This window comes from Stenella coeruleoalba (genome assembly GCF_951394435.1).
Source record: "Stenella coeruleoalba genome assembly, chromosome: 7".
Classification (NCBI taxonomy): domain Eukaryota; kingdom Metazoa; phylum Chordata; class Mammalia; order Artiodactyla; family Delphinidae; genus Stenella; species Stenella coeruleoalba.
In genome coordinates this window covers 67,272,828-67,289,784 of record NC_137153.1, presented here as the reverse complement: position 1 = coordinate 67,289,784, position 16,957 = coordinate 67,272,828, and the positions used below count along the sequence as shown (strand labels likewise).

The 16,957-nt window shown below is 35.3% G+C and overlaps 1 protein-coding gene across 3 annotated transcripts in view; it reads left to right on the top strand.

The window, feature by feature from the left end:
• RIC1 (RIC1 homolog, RAB6A GEF complex partner 1) overlaps positions 1-16,957 on the top strand; it is a 139,615-nt gene that overhangs the window by 28,836 nt on the left and 93,822 nt on the right. For all 3 annotated transcript variants that reach the window (XM_079927118.1, XM_079927117.1, XM_079927116.1), the window contains exon 2: positions 8,977-9,084. In XM_079927118.1, the coding sequence (XP_079783244.1) occupies positions 8,977-9,084 (108 nt within the window). The remainder of the gene's footprint in view (positions 1-8,976; positions 9,085-16,957) is intronic.

The following is a 16,957-nucleotide window of genomic DNA, read 5'->3' as shown; positions in this document are numbered from 1 at the left end:
CAAGGAGGTGAAAAAATTAGAACTCTCATGAACTGCTGGTGGGAATGTATAATAAAATAGTGCAGTCACTGTGGAAAACAGTTTGACAGTTCCTCAAAAAGTTAAACACAGAGTTATCATATGACCCAGCAATTCCATTCCTAGGTATATAGCCAAAAGAATTGATAACAGGTGTTGCAACAGAAACTTGTGCATGAACATTCATAGCAGCATTTTTCACAATAGCCAAAAGGTGGAAACAACCCAAACATCCATCAACAGATGAATGGATAAACACAATGTTGTATATCGATACAAGGGAATATTATTCAGTCATAACAGGAATGAAGTATTGATACATACTACAACATGGATGAACCTTAAAAGATTATGCTAAGTGAAAGGCCACGTGTCATATGATTCCCTTTATATGAAATCTCCAGAATACGCAAATCCATAGAGTCAGAAAGTAGATTATTGGTTGCTAGGAGCTGGGGGTGGGGGTGGGGGGGAATGGAGAATGACTACTAATAGATACAGAGTGTCGTATTGGAGTGATTTAAAAAATGCTCTGAAATTATATAGGGGTGATGATTGCACAACTCTGAATACACTAAAGCACAGTAAATTAGACACTATAAAAAGTAAAAAGTAGACTTTAAAAGTTGATGACATTTAGTTTATCAGACATAATATACACATATAACTTACTTGAAAAGTGTAGAATAGAATTTCCTGGAGGCTGGTATACAGAACTCTTGATACTGTGTGGTAATCTAGGGAAAGACGAGTTGTTTAATCAAATAAACTTGGGAAATATACGTACTGTATCTATTGAAGATTTACAGTGTACATCAGCCCACTAAAGATTTGGTAAAGCTCTGTGGTAAAGAAACCTGTTCAGTGTTAACACAGGATTTTTGTAACTGAATTGGTCTTCAGCCCTTTAAATGAACAATCACCAGTTCTACAGAACCTACTTCATTATATCCAGCTTGGAAAGCACCGGTCACATATTATTAAAAATTTTAGTTTATTAAGTAAAATAAAATCATTTCCTTAAACTAGCCACATTTCAAGTGCTCAGTAGTCACATGTGAGTAGTATATACTGTATTGGATAATGCATTTCTCTTGTTGCAGAAAGTTTGTACAGCCTTAGTAGACATACACAGTGAGACATACAGTCATAGGATGTTTTTATTTACTCTTAGTGCCCCACTTCTCAATTATTATAGAGCATTACAGAGAGAATGTTATGGGTTGAATCATGTCTCCCACCAAAAGATATACTGAAGTCCTAACCCCCAGTACCAGAAAGTACTTTTTATGCAGAAAAATTCATGCCTACTTGAATCTTTGTTACCATGTTACAAGTTACAAGGAAATATCTGATAGACTTCTTTAGTTATACATATATTTAGACACAGAGGTAGTTTTGTAAGGAGTAAAATTGCCTCGTAGAAAGTATTTTTTTTAATAGCGTCAACAATTAATTGGGGGCCTTTAAACACGTTGATTTCTGCTATTTACAGAGTCAAAGTAGTACTTATTAACATTTATGCAAAATGTAAGTTACTAGAAGAGAGGTGGGACTGAAGACTGCTGGTTGTCTGCTTTACATAAAAATGTAGCAGTTTCATAAGCCCACGTTATTGTACATTATTCTTTTGATATGGATGCAAGCAGAATAACAATATCAGGTTTGATATGCTTTCTGACTCCCAAATTAGGGAAGTCATTCATTTCGAGAAATGAAAAGTTTATAAGATATATAAATATTGAAATAGTTAGAAATAAGTAAATACTAAAGCATACTATGATTTTAAATTAGTGATTAAATATTGTCACTCTGATTGGCTCTTTTACCTTTATTAATCCAGTTGGCAAATTATCATCATTGCTGATTATAACAATAGAAACCTTTTTAAAAGCCCCTTTTTTGATGGGTTAAGGTTGTCTCCTTTGTCATTAACATTAAAAAAACAACCTTTCAAATAGATAAGAGATCCCTAAATCATCAAAAATAAAGATGCAATTTACTGTAACTTGTATCTTGCATGTATGTATTGTAGTTGTGAAACAAATTACAATCAGTTTTTGTTGTTTTTGTCTTCTTTCTGTCCCTCCTACCTTCTGTCATAGTTCAGGTTTCTCTTTTAGGTTTTTGCAACAGATTCTGAGTAGGCCTCTGTAAGTATGTTTTTTTTCCCTTTAATTAGTTCTTCAAAAGACCATCTAAGATAACTTGTTTTTAACTTTTTAAACTTTTTTAGGATATACTTGACATAAATATAAATATAATTGACATACACATAAATTGTACATGTTTACAGTGTAAACTTGATTAAGTTTGATGTGTATGCACCCATTAAACCATCACTATAATCATGATAATGAACATATCCATTACGCCCAGTTGTTTCTTCCTGTCTCTTTGTAGTGGCTTCCCACTGCCCTCCATCTCTGGGCACTCATCTGCTTACTTTCTCTCACTGTAGATTAGTTTTCATTTTCTAGAATTTTATATGAATGAAATCAGGCAGTATGTACTTGTTTATTGGTTGTTCTTTTGTGTCTTTCACTTAGCATAATTATAAAGAGGAGATTAACATTGGTACAGTATTATTAAAGTACAGATCTCATTGAAATTTTCCCTAATTTTTCTACTGATGTAGTTGTTATTTCTTAGTCTTTTCCATTCAGTAATAGTTGTTCAATTTTCCTTGTCTTTTATGACCTTGATCCTTTTGAAGAATACTGATCAGTTCATTTATAGAATCTATCAGCTTGGGTTTATTTGATTTTTCTCATGAATGGAATGCGCTTATGTGTTTTTGGCAGAAATTGTCACAAAAATGTCCTACTCAGTATTATATCAAGGAGTTCATGATGTTCATATATCTTACTATTGGTGACCTTTACCTTGATCATTTGGTGTCTGCCAGGTTTCTCTACTATAAACTTTCTTTTTGTAGTTAAAAAGGAACTGGGGGAAGATATTGTGCATATCTTATTTTTCCTGAAACTTGCTCACTGATTTTATGTCCATCACTGGATCTTGTCTGCAGCTAATTATGTGGTGTTTATCTAATGATGATTCTCTACATCCTTCTTCCTTCTCTATTAATTGGAATTCTATGTAAGAAAGAGCTGTCCCTTTGCTTTCATTTATTCAGTTACTTATATCAGTATGTTTTTGTATTTACGTGTTAAATACAATGCTGTAATTATTTTATTTAAATTTTTGCCTATTTTAAAAATTGGATTGTATATATATATATATTTACTGCATTTTAAGAATTCTTCATTTGTTTTGGATACAAGTCATTGATGCAGATACGTGATTTGCAGATATTTTTTTCCAGTTTGTAGCATGTCTTTTATTCTTTTTAGTAGTGTTTTTTGAAGAGAAATATTTGATTTTTATAAGGACCAGTCTGTCAGTTTTAATAATATTTATTTTGTGAGCCATGAAATAAATACTGTGTCTTATCTAAGAACTCTTTGCCTAACCCAGGACCACAAAAGATTTTCTATATTCCTGAACTTTGATGGATCAGGTTTTACATATAGGTCTCTAAATAGGTGAATTAATTAATTAATAGATATTATACATCTATTACTGTATTTATTAGGTTATTTTGATACTTTCGTCTTTTAACTTTTATACTAGGATTAAAAGGAATTTACTTATCATTATAGTATTCTGTATTTGTCTATATATTTACCTGTACCAGTCGGTTTTATACTTTTTTTTATGCTACAGTGTTGCTGTTCTGTGACCTTTCATTTTAACCTGAAGAATTTTAACCTTTAGCATTTCTGGTGAGTAGGTCTAGCGGTGATGAACTCCGTCAGGTTTTGTTTGTTTGGGAAAGTTTTTAATTTTCCTTCTTTTTTGAAGGATAAGTTGCCAGTTATAGTATTCTTGGTTGGTGGCTTTTTTCTTTTAGCACTTAGAATATATCATCCCACTCCTTTCTGGCCTGCAAGGTTTCTGCTGAGAAATTTGCTTATAGTTCTATGGGGGTTCCCTTGTACATGGCAAGTTGCCTTTTTCTTCTGCTTTCAAAATTCTCTCTTTGGTTTGACTTTTGACAATTTAATTTGTCTCATTGGGGATTTCTTTGAGTTCCTCTTTGGGGTTCTTTGGGCTTTTTGTATCAGGGCATCCATTTCCTTCCCCAGATTTGGGAAGTTTTCAGCCATTATTTCTTTGAAAAAGTTTTCTGGTCATTTCTCTTTCTCCTGAGCATACATTGATCTGCTTGTTGGTATCTCACAAGTTCCTTAGGTTGTTTTTTTACTCTTTTTTTCATTTTTTTTTTCTTTTTGTTATTGAATGATTCCTGATGACTTTTCTTAGACCTTTTTTCTTTCTGCCTGATCTAGTCTTCTCTGGAATCCCTCTAGTGAGTTTTTATTTCAGTTATTACATTCTTTAACTTTGTGATTTCTGTTTGGTAGTTTTATATTTATATATAACAAATTATATATATATAATATGTATATAAAATACGTTTATATATTTTTTTTAATTCATTTTATTTATTTTACTTTTGGCTGTGTTGGGTCTTTGCTGCTGCACACGGGCCCTCTCCAGTTGTGGCGAGCGGGGGCCACTCCTTGCTGCAGTGCACAGGCCTCTCACTGTGGTGACCTCTCCCACTGCAGAGCACGGGCTCTAGGCACGCAGGCCTCAGTAGTTGTCGCATGCGGCCTCAGTAGTTGTGGCTTGTGGGCTCTAGAGCACAGGCTCAGCAGCTGTAGCGCATGGGCCCAGCTGCTCCGTGGCATGGGAGATCCCCCTGGACCAGGGCTCGAACCTGTGTCCCCTGCATTGGCAGGCAGATTCCCAACCACTGCGCCACCAGGGAAGCCCCTATTTATGTATGTTTATTTAATAATTATTTATTTAGTATTTTGTCTTTGTTGAAATTCTTACTTTGTTCATGCATCGTTCTCCTGATCTCAGTGAACATCTTTATGATGGTTATTTTGAATTATCTGTCTAGTAAATCATATATCTCTATTTCATTAGGGTCTCTTTCTTTTTTTTTTTAAATTAATTTATTTTATTTTTGGCTGCATTGGGTTTTTGTTGCTGTGTGCGAGCTTTCTCTAGTTGCGGTGAGCAGGGGCTACTCTTTGTTGTGGTGCGCAGGCTTCTCATTGCAGTGGCTTCTCTTGTTGCGGAGCACAGGCTCTAGGCACATGGGCTTCAGCAGTTGTGGCATGTGGGCTCAGTAGTTGTGGCTCTCGGGCTCCAGAGTGCAGGCTCAGTAGTTGTGGAGCACAGGCTTAGTTCTGCGGCATGTGGGATCTTCCCGGACCAGGGCTCGAACCTGTGTCCCCTTCATTGGCAGGCGGATTCTTAACCACTGTGCCACCAGGGAAGCCCCATTAGGATCTCTTTCTATAGATTTATCTTGTGTCCTTTGGAACATATTTGCCTGTTTCTTCGTCTTCCTTGACCCTCTTTTTTGGTGTTCGTGCATTAGGCAAAGCAGCCACCTCTCCAGTCTTTATGGATTGGCCTCATACAGAAGAAGATCCCTACCAGTCAGCCCAGCCAGAGATTCTGGTGGCATCTCAAAACTATATTCTAGTTCAGCATGCTTACTTTACTCTTTGCAGCCGCCTGGTGTCTAGGTTATTCTACATCCCCTCACAGCATCAAAACAAGTGAGACTGAAGCCATTTCTCAGGCAGCCTCTAAAAAAGTTGGATCATTTGATGGTTTAGCCAATTCTTTCCCTCCCTTGGGAGAAGCTGAGGGCTGCGTTTTTTCATCCACTTGCTCTGTGCTGAGCTGAGGGGAGGAGCTTTGGGAACTGGCAGCCCAAACCTCGGTCTCTATTCTCATTAGCATCTGGTGGCTAAATTATGCCAGGTCTCATTATTGCCCAGTGGAAGGCAAGACAGACCCCACCACCACCCCTTTTTTGGGCAGCCCCCAGAAAAGTTGGGGCATTGGAATTGTGGGCTAATCTTTAGCTCCCCAGGGAGAAGTTGGGGTTGGGTTTTTTATCCACTTGCTCTATACTTAGCCAGGGAGAGGGGCTATGGCAACTGCCTGCCCAAACCTCTGTCTCTGTGCTTACTAGCCCCCAGGCAGCTAGATTTTTCCAGATCCTGTCAGCACTCTGAGGCAGGTAAGTCAGAACCCATTCCTTTGAATAGGCCCCATAGAAACCGGGCTTTTGGACGTGTGGATCAACTCTTTTTTTTCCCAGGGAAAAGCTGAGAGCTAGAATTATTTTCTCTGCTAACTCTGCTAAGCTGTGGAGAGGAGCTATTGGTGACTACCAGTCCATGCTGTTGTCTCTGTTCTCCCCCAGGTAGCTAGATTATGCCGGTTCTGACAGTGCTTCAAGACTGACAAGTTAGAAGCCTGTCCTCTGAGGATCCCTGTGGAAAGGTTGGGGCATCTGACACACAGACCACCCCTTTTCCTTTGTAGGGATTAGCTGGGAGTTGGAGGGTTTCATCCTGATTGTATGGCACTATGTTGGTGGTAGGAATTCTGGTGAGAAGGTGTCCTGAATTTCCCTACCAGCTTTGATGAGTGTGATCTCTCATTCATCCAGCATTCAGGTGCTTTTCAATTCATTTCTGTATTTCTCACAAAAGGGGATTTGTCTGCGAATTGTCGTGGGGGGGGTGGTGGAGAAGAGAATCTAGGACTTTTTACTCTGACATTTTGCTAATGTCACTGCCCCCAGGGTATTTGTTTTTAATGTTTAATTGATATTTGAAGTACAGACAACTAATGCCTAGCAGTTTTAATGTGTTTGGAGCTTTGTTAGCTTCTTAGAAACTTTTGTATTTCACTTTCAGATTAAAAAAACTTCTAAGGGGATGACCTATGTAACTTTGGAAAATGGCATTGTAACTCGTTATTCTAAGGCTAAAGTAGAAGTTATCCAAAAAAACTGTATTGTATTTGGTAAATTTGTTTTTTTATAGGGGTATAGTTAGCAATTGCAAAATACTATATACATATGGTAAGGTTGAACAAAGAACTAAATTAGTTGTATGAAATGATAGCCAGGTTCTCGCTGTCTGAAGAAAGTTCCAAATAAGTAAGGGAGAAGGCTAGAAAGAACCACATTGTGCTTGATTATAGTCACATATATTTTTGTTTATAAATATATGCATATATTGAAAGAAATATGTAGAGATACGTGTGTATATGTGGGTTATATAGGTTCATATACTTCCTACTGTGTTTGCTGAGAGGACCTACAAGTAATGACACCCCACTAACAGTAAGCATCTTGTTTTCAGGTCTTCTTTTCTAAATACTATCTCTAATAAAAGGGTCAGGAATCCCTGAAAAAATGGCTGATTTTAGGGCAAGGACAGACAGAGTACCAGATGACCTTGTGGAGCTTCTTGTAGTGCCAGAAACTGGATGTCCAGTTGTTCCAGCATCATTTGTTGAAAACTATCTGTTCTCCATTGTGTTGCCTTTGCTTCTTTGTCAAAGGTCAGTTGACTGTATTTATGTGTGTCTGTTTCTGGGCTATTCTTTCATTGATCTGTTTTCTATTCTTTTGCCAATACCACACTCTCTTCATGACTGTATCTTTATAGTAAGTCTTGAAGTTGGGTGGTGTCAGTCTTTCAACTTAGTTCGTTTCCTTCAATATTGTGTTGGTCGTTCTCGGTCTTTTGCCTCTCCATGTAAACCTTAGAACCAGTTTGTCAATATCTATAAAATAACTTGCTGTGATTTTGATTGGGATTGTATTGAATCTGTAGATCAAATTGGGAAGAACTGAACATCTTGACAATACTGGGCTTTTTAATCCATGAATTTGGGATATCTCTCCATTTATTTTTTATTTTATTTTGTTCATTGAAACTTTGTAGTTTTCCTCACATAGATCCTACACATATTTTGAATTTATATCTAAATATTTTTTGTTGAAAATTCCACTTGTTCATTGCTAGTATATAGGAAAGCAGTTGACTTGTATATAATAACATTGTATCCTGCAACCTTGCCATAGTCACTTATTATTTCCACAAGTTTTTTTGTTATTGTTGTTGTTCATTCTTTCTGATTTTCTATATGGGCAGTCATGTCATCTAAGAATAAGTTGTATTTCTTTCTTCTCCATCTGTATATCTTTCATTTCCTTTTCTTGTGTTCTCCCAGTATGATTTTGAAAAGGAAGGGTAAGAGGGAGTATCCTTACTTTGTTCCTGATCTTATCAGGAAAGCTAGTTTCTTCCAGTGAGTATGTTGTTAGCTATAGGTTTTTGTAGATGTTCTTTGTCGGGTTGAAGAAGTTCCCCTCTGTTTCTAGTTTGCTGAGAGTTTTTGTCATGAATGGGTGTTGGATTTTGTCAAATTCTTTCTCTGCATCTATTTATAAGATCATGTGTTTTTTTTCCTTTAGTCTGTTGATATGATGGTGGATTATATTAATTTTCAAATGTTGAACCAATCCTGCAGATCTATAGTAAATCCCACTTGATTATAGTATATGATTCTTTTTATACATTGTTGGATTTGATTTGCTAATATTGTGTTCAGAATTTTTGCATCTATGTGCATGAGAGCTCTTGGTTTGTCATTTTATTTTCTAATAATGTCTTTTCTGGTTTTAGTATTAGGGTAATACTGGCCTCATAGAAGGAGTTAGTATTCTCTGCTTTTATCTTGTGGAAGAGATTGTAGAAAATTTGTATAATTGCTTCCTTAAATGTTTGGTAGAATCCACCAGTGAACCCATCTGGGTCTGGTCCTTTCTGTTTTTGAAGATTATTAATTATCAATTCAATTTCTTTAATGGATATAGGCTTATTCAGATTGTTTGTCTTTATGGTTCTTTTTGATTTGCTTGGACTGTTTAAACTCATTTAATATTGGATTATGTTATCTTTTATTATACTTCTAGAATTATTAAAATACTGTCAGTGTACTTGATGATATCTTTTACTTTTTATGAGATATTAATAAAATAAAACTGTTTTCTTCCAGCCTAGTGTATTAATCATAACCTACAAGGAACCTGCAAAATCATCTTCTCAGTTTGGATCCTACACGCAAGCTGAATGGAGGCCAGATAGTACCATGATAGCTGTGTCAGTAAGTACATTTTTCAACTTTAATGCTGTTTTCTTATGAAATCATTACATCGCATTTAAATTTAATTCTCTTAGATGAGATCCTTTCACTTTTTCACACCCATTAGTATTTACCATCTGTGATAGGAATTGCTGTACCGATTCTTCTATTCAGGTTACTCCTACTATATCGTTTTTCTTGATTCTTCTACTTCCTCCCATCCCTAAACGGTGCCTATATCCTTTTCTTTTTATTCCTCTCACTTTGCTGTTTTGTCCTTGAAGTCTAATCTAGATTTTTTAAGCTTTCATCTGTATTTACATGGTATTCCCAAATTTATATTATAAATCCTGCCCTCTGTTCCCAAGGATGTCTCATAAAAATGATAAACTTTGTGTTTATGTCATACTACATTCTCATATCCATTTGGGTTTATTTCTGCATTTCTCCTCTATTCCATTAATGTGCTTAGGTCTGGTTAATTTTACCTTTTTATTGTCAGCTCTTGGGCTGTCATCATCACCTAATTCGAATTAGCAATAATACATTTATTGAGAGCACCTTCCATGTAACTATTATTATAACCGCATTAGGTGTATCATGTCTTCTAAGCTTGACACTTCGAAGTAGATACAGTTGTCCTTCGTAGTAGATTAGTGTATTGAGGGTTTGAGAAAGTAAGTTTTATCCAAAGTTACACAGATAGTGTATATTGGAGAGAAGGACTTTAGAATTAGGTACTTAGATTCCATTTACTGTCAAGTACTACACTGATATCTCTCTGCTTTCGGTCCTTTTCCTGTTCATGCTATATAATGCTGACTGGGTTAATCATCTGAAAGTGGCTCCATAAAATAAAAAATATTGAGTAGTTCCTCACATCCTGCAGCAAGGGTTTGCAGACTACCAACCATGTGCCAAATTTACTCTGCTTCCTGTTGTGTGTGGACCATGAACTAAGAATAGTTTTATGTTTTTAAATTATTGGAAAAAATCAAAGAGGAATAGTATTTTTGACAGGTGAAAATTATATGAAATTTAAATTTTATTGTCCATCAATAATGTTGTTTTTGAGTATTAAAATGCTGATTTCTTTGCATGTTGTCTGGCCGCTTTCAAGGGACAACAGCTGAGTTGAGTAATCCTGACAGTGACCATACATGGTGCTTTATCTCTTCACTCTTCTGCTCAGTGCAGTATAAATTATAATAAAGCATTTATAAATTCATTGTTTCAAGTGCCACGCATATTGCTATATTGTGACATGTCATATTATTTTTATTACTAGTGTATACTGATCATGTCAAAGGAATAAAAAGAGAAAAATAGATTTTGAATTTCATGCTTTTAAAGCACATGTGTATTATTTTATTACCGAATTAGATGGCAAAATATTGTGTTTATTATGGAATGACACTATAGTGATGCCAGAAGAATACAGTATAAGTTGAAATTACCCAGCTACGTACTCATCACAGTATTCCCAGCTCACTGAAATTAGTAGTCAGGAAAAATCAGAAAATTTAAAATGGATTATCTCATCACATCAGATTTTTTTCACAAAAATAAAAAATTAAAATGAAGGTGCAATCAAAGTAAGTTTGCTTGGTTCTTATGATGAATTGACAAATGTTAATACTGCTCAGTTTATTTGAATATCAAGACAGAATGTGAAATGACTAAGAATTACTCCCCATGAATAGCATGTGTGGGACAACTTCAGGTGAAAAAAATTTTCAAAGTTGAGAAAACACTAATTCAATACAACCTGAAGTAGAATCCACTAAGGTGTCTTGATTGATGGTGGTAAAAACATGGAGCAGAAAAAGGCTTCAGTTGGACAAATTTACAAAGCTTATGAATATGTAAACATTTAAAACTGATGGTTATTTTAAGTTTTTGTCAGAAATAGAAGCTGAATATCCTGACTTGCCCAAGACCACAGTCTTTTGATGGCTTAGCAGTTAGTGGTAAACATTTATTGTGAATTTTTTGAGCTCATGTGTGAGGTTGAAATTTTTTGAACTTGAGGAACCACTCTTAATCACCTGTGGGGCATTGAATGGCTTTGGAAAATAGCTTTGCTGCAGACTTGATAATGTTTCCTAATGAATTTAAAACTATAAAGCAAAACAGCGCTTATATGTGAAACTTATATGTGGTTAAGCCATTTTGATGACAGCTAATGTTTGAATTACAAGTAAAGTCAGGCTGTCAAAAGTTAACAAGACCATGTCTATTTCCAAGAAAAATTAGCAATAGGTATTTTTTCTAAGGTCAAACCACAGTTCAAGTAGTATTTTTTGGATCTTGATGCAGTTGCAAAAGAAATTTCCATATTCATAATCCATTAATTGTGCAAATGAGGAGTGCTTCCACCTAACCTTCAGTTGGAAGTGATTACAATGTAATGACATGTTAATAGGCAAACATAGAAGAAATCTGGTAGACTTTATAATTGCCTACCAAGTGATGAATGTATTCAATTAAAATCATATGCTCATGGGTTGATATCAGTATTTGGCAGTACTGGTTTGAAAACACATTTTCACATATAAATATGTAAAATCACATTACAGACTAGCATTAAGAGGAAACTTTGCAATTGATTTTGATCGTGGGAACACTAACTTTATTTTTAATTGAAATATAGTTGGTTTGCAATGTTGTGTTTCTGGTGTACAGCAAAGTGATTCAGTTATGTACATATATGTTTATATTTATTTATTTATTTTTCATATCATTTTCCATTATGGTTTGTTACAAGATATTGAATATAGTTTCCTGTGCTGTGCAGTAGGACCTTGGTTTTTTTTTATATATATATAGTAATTTGTATTGGCTAATTCCAAGCTCCTAATTTATCCCTCCTCCACCCCCATCCCCGTTTGGTAACCATAAGTTTGTTTTCTGTGTCTGTGACTCTGTTTCTGTTTTATACATAAGTTCATTTGTATCATATTTCAGATTCCACATGTAAGTGATATAATGTGGTATTTGTCTCTTTCTGTCTGCCTACTTCACTTAGTATGATTATCTCTAGGTCCATCCATGTTGCTGCAAATGGGCATTATTTCATTCTTTTTTATGGCTGAGTAGTATTTCGTATATATATACACAACATCTTTATCCATTCATCTGTTGATGGACACTTACGTTGCTTCCATGTCTTGGTGATTGTAAATAGTGCTGCTCTGAACATTGGGGTGTATGTATCTTTTCAAATTAGACTTTTTCTTTTTTCCAGACCATATGCTCAGGAGTGGGCTTGCTGGATCATATGGTAAACTCTGTTTTCCATAGTGGCTGCACCAGTTTACATTTCCACCAACAGTATAGAAGAGTTCCCTTTTCTCCACACCCTCTTTGGCATTTAATATTTGTAGACTTTTTGATAACGGCCATTCTGCCAGTGTGAGGTGATACCTCACTGTAGTTTTTTTTTTTTTTTTTTTTTTTTTTTGCTGTACGCGGGCCTCTCACTGTTGTGGCCTCTCCCGTTGTGGAGCACAGGATCCGGACGCACAGGCTCAGCGGCCACGGCTCACGGGCCTAGCCGCTCCGTGGCATGTGGGATCTTCCCGGACCGGGGCACGAACCCATGTCCCCTTCATTGGCAGGCGGACTCTCAACCACTGCGCCACCAGGGAAGCCCCTCACTGTAGTTTTGATTTGCATTTCTCTGATCATTAGCGATGTGGAGCATCTTTTCATGTGCCTGTTGGCCATCTGTATGTCTTCTTTGGAGAAATGTCTGTTTAGGTCTTCTGCCCATTTTTTGATTGGGTTGTTTGATTTTTTGTTATTGAGTTGTATGAGCTGTTTGTATATTTTAGAAATTAAGCCCTTGTTGGTCACATCATTTGCAAATATTTTCTCCCATTCCATAGGTTTTCTTTTCATTTTGTTCATGGTTTCCTTTGCTGTGCCAAAGCTTATAAGTCTGAATAGGTCCCATTTTTTAATTTTTGTTTTTATTTCTATTGCCTTAGGAGACTGACCTAAGAAAACACTGCTACAGTTTATGTCAGAGAATGTTTCGCCTATGTTCTCTTCTAGGAGTTTTATGGTGTCCTGTCTTATATTTAAGTCTTTAAGCCACTTAGAGTTTGTTTTTGTGTGTGGCGTGAGAGTGTGTTCTAACTTCACTGATTTACATGCAGCTGTCCAGCTTTCCCAACACTACTTGCTGAAGAGACTTCTTCAGCAAGAAGTAGAAGAAGAAGAGACGACTTCTTGCCTCCTTTGTCAAAGATTGACTGAGTGTGGGTTTATTTCTGGGCTCTCTGTTCCATTTATGCATGTGTCTGTTTTTGTGCCAGTACCATGCCATGCTGTTTTGATTACTGTAGCTTTGTAGCATTTTCTGAAGTCTGGGAGAGTTATGCCTCCTGCTATGTTCTTTTTCCTCAGGATTGCTTTGACACTTCTGGGTCTTTTATGGTTCCATATAAATTTTAGGATTATTTGTTCTAGTTCTGTGAAAAAGGTCATGGGTAATTTTATGCTAGGGATTGCCTTAAATCTGTAGATGCTTTGAGTAGTATGGCCATTTTAACAATATTAATTTTTTCAGTCCAAAAGCATGAAATGTCTTTCCATTTCTTTGAGTTATCTTCAGTTTCCTTTATCAGTGTTTTATAATTCTCAGCATATAAGTTTTTAACCTCCTTGGTCAGTTTTATTCCTAAGTATTTTATTTCAGTTTTTGGATGCAGTTTTAAAGAGATCTTTTTTTTTTTTTAACTTTCTGATATTTCATTGGTAGGGTAAAGAGGTGCAACTGATTTCTGTATGTTAATCTTGTATCCTGCTACGTTGCTGAATTCGTTTATCAGTTCTAGTAGTTTTTGTGTGGAGTTTTTAGGGTTTTCAATATATAGTATCTTGTCATCTGTGTATTATGACAATTTTACCTCTTCCCTTCCAATTTGGCTACCTTTTATTTCCTTTTCTTGTCTGATTGCTTTGGCTAGGACTTCCAATATTATGTTGAATAGAAGTGGTGATAGTGGGCATCCTTGTCTTGTTCTAGATTTTAGCAGGAAGGCTTTCAGCTTCTCCCCATTGAGTATTATGTTGGCAGGGGAACATTAACTTTAAACCTCAATTAAGCAAAAAATATTATCCCCACAAAAAGAATTTCATTCTCTTTAGTGGATATATATTACAAAGAAAAATTGTACTAAATTTTCATCACTGTTATATTTAGAATTTTGTAACAGTAAAATTTATGAAAATTTGTTTTCTCTCTGTAATCTTGTGTTGTTGTTTTTCTGTATTTTGATGCTTTGACGCTGGCCCTGGAGAGACTGCCCCTCTCAGGGCTAGCCAATTTCTAGAGATAGTAAAGGATTACCTGCTAATGTTCCTTTCATGTGCAAACCAAACACTTCACAGCCTGTACCCTCAACCACATCCTTTATGGAGCTCTTTACCTAGGGCCACTATTCCCCACTCCTAATTACCCCAGAGCCAGTTACCAGATAAACTAGAAACAGCCTCTACAGAAACAATTTCACAATAATTTATTAACCTTTGCATATACTAAATATTAAGAAAACAAAGAAGTTAGGAATTATTTCTGTTCTCAAGTTGGGGGTGGGTAAAATACATATGTAAGAGAAGATAACAAACAATTTACTCTTTTTGGCTACTGAAAGTCCAGTTTTTATTTTACCTGGTTATTGCTTATAGTCTTTTTCTAGAAGATACATCTCCATACAACTGGAGATGTCATGATGAACATAAATTTAGCTGTTGTAGTCTGGTTTATGTTAAATAGGCTAAGTAAATGCTGACCTGATTCAAGTGATTTAAGTTAATTCATCTCTGTTTGTATAATTTAAAACATGAATTTATGGTTTAGCTTATATGAATTATAAGTTCATAAATGGACTTTATGAAAAATAGACTTTTTTAGAGCAATTTTAAGTTAACAGCAAAATTGAGAGGAAGGTATAGAGATTTCTTGCATTACTCCCTGCCCCAACACATGCATAGCCTCCCCCCATTATCCTCCACTAGAGTGATACATTTGTTACAATTGGTGAATCTACATTCACCATCATTATCACCCAGAGCCCATAGTTTGCATTACGATGTACTTTTGGTGTTGTACATTGTGTGGGTTTGGATGAATTTATAATGACATGTATCCACCATTATAGTATATAAAGAGTAGTTTCACTGCCCCTCAAACCCTCTGTGCTTTACCTATTTATCCCTTCATATCCCATAACCCCTGGCAGCCACTGATCTGTTTTATTGTCTTCATAGTTTTGCTTTTTCTAGAATGTCATATAATTGGAATCATACAGTATGTAGCCTTTTCAGATTAGCTTCTTTCACTTAGTAGTATGCATTTAACGTTCTTCCATGTCTTTTCATGACTTGATAGCTCATTACTTTTTAGCATGAATATTAAATCATGGGATGTATTACAGTTTACACATTCACCTACTGAAGGACATCTTGGTTGCTTCCAAATTTTAGCAGTTATGAATAAAGCTGGTATAAACATCTATGTGCAGGTTTTTGTATGGACATGTTTTCAACTCCTTTCATGCGCTGAGGTGCGCTTGCTGGGTTGTATGGTAAAACTATGTTTAGTTTTGTAAGAAACTGCCAAACTGTCTTCCAGAGTGGCTGTACCATTTTGTATTCCCATCAGCAATGAATGAGAGTTCCTGTTACTCCACATCTTTGACAGTGTTGTTAGTGTTTTGGATTATGATCATTCTAATAGGTGTATAGTGGTATCTCCTTGTTTTAGTTTGCATTTTTCTCACGACATATGCTCTGGAATATCTTTTCATATGCTTATTTGCCATCCATATATCTTTGGTGAGGTGCATGTTAAGGTCTTTGGCCCATTTTTTAGTTGGGTTGTTTGTTTTCTTATTTTTGAATTTTAAGAGTTTTTTGTTATTTTGGGTAACAGTCCTTTATCAGATATGTCTTTTGCAAATATTTTCTGCCAATCTGTGGCTTCTCTTTTCATTCTTTTGACAGATTTTTTGCAGAGCAGACGTTTGTAATTTTAATGATGTCAAGCTTATCAGTTTATTTCATCGATTGTGCCTCTGGTGTTGTATCTAAAAGTCATCACCAAACCGAGGTCATGTAGATTTTCTGTTATGTTATCTTTTAGGAGTTTTATAGTTTTGAGAATTGGATTTTTAAAAGTTTTAGTTTTTAATAAGGGGGATAAATGTTCGATGAAGAAAATCTGAGAATTGTAGAGATAAACAAGAAAAAATAACTTCACTACTCACAGATAATCATTAATTTTTACTTATGTTCCTATACCTTTTTAACGGTTGTTTGCAGATACACTTATATTTAATAGTACATAGAATTTGAAAGGCTATTGAAGTCTGTTTGTTTTTAAATCCAAAGTGATATTACTATAAGTCACTGTTAATGTCACCTGTTCATGAGGAGCACATTTGATAAATCTGTGAGTTTTCATAGGTAGAGGATTATTGAAAACATATTTTTTTCTTTATAGAAAGCTACTGTACAGCTTTTTTGACATGTTATATCATGAACATTGTCTCACTTCAACATTTTTCTGTAACTTGATTTTGAATGTTTGCATAGGATTCTAACTTACAGATGAGTAGATATTTAAATAGATAAATATAGAAATTTTCATTATTTTCACACAAAATTAACATCTTAATTTACACATTACTCTGCAATTTGATTTTTTTCACTTAGTATATTATGACTACCCTTCTAGATTAATACATACACTCTAACTTATTAGTTTTAGTATTTGTATAATATTCCATAGTGTGGAAGTTTCTTATACTCTTTGCTATTCTTCTCTTAATGGACCTTTGGCAACTATAAACAGTGCTACAGTAAACATCGTTATACATATACC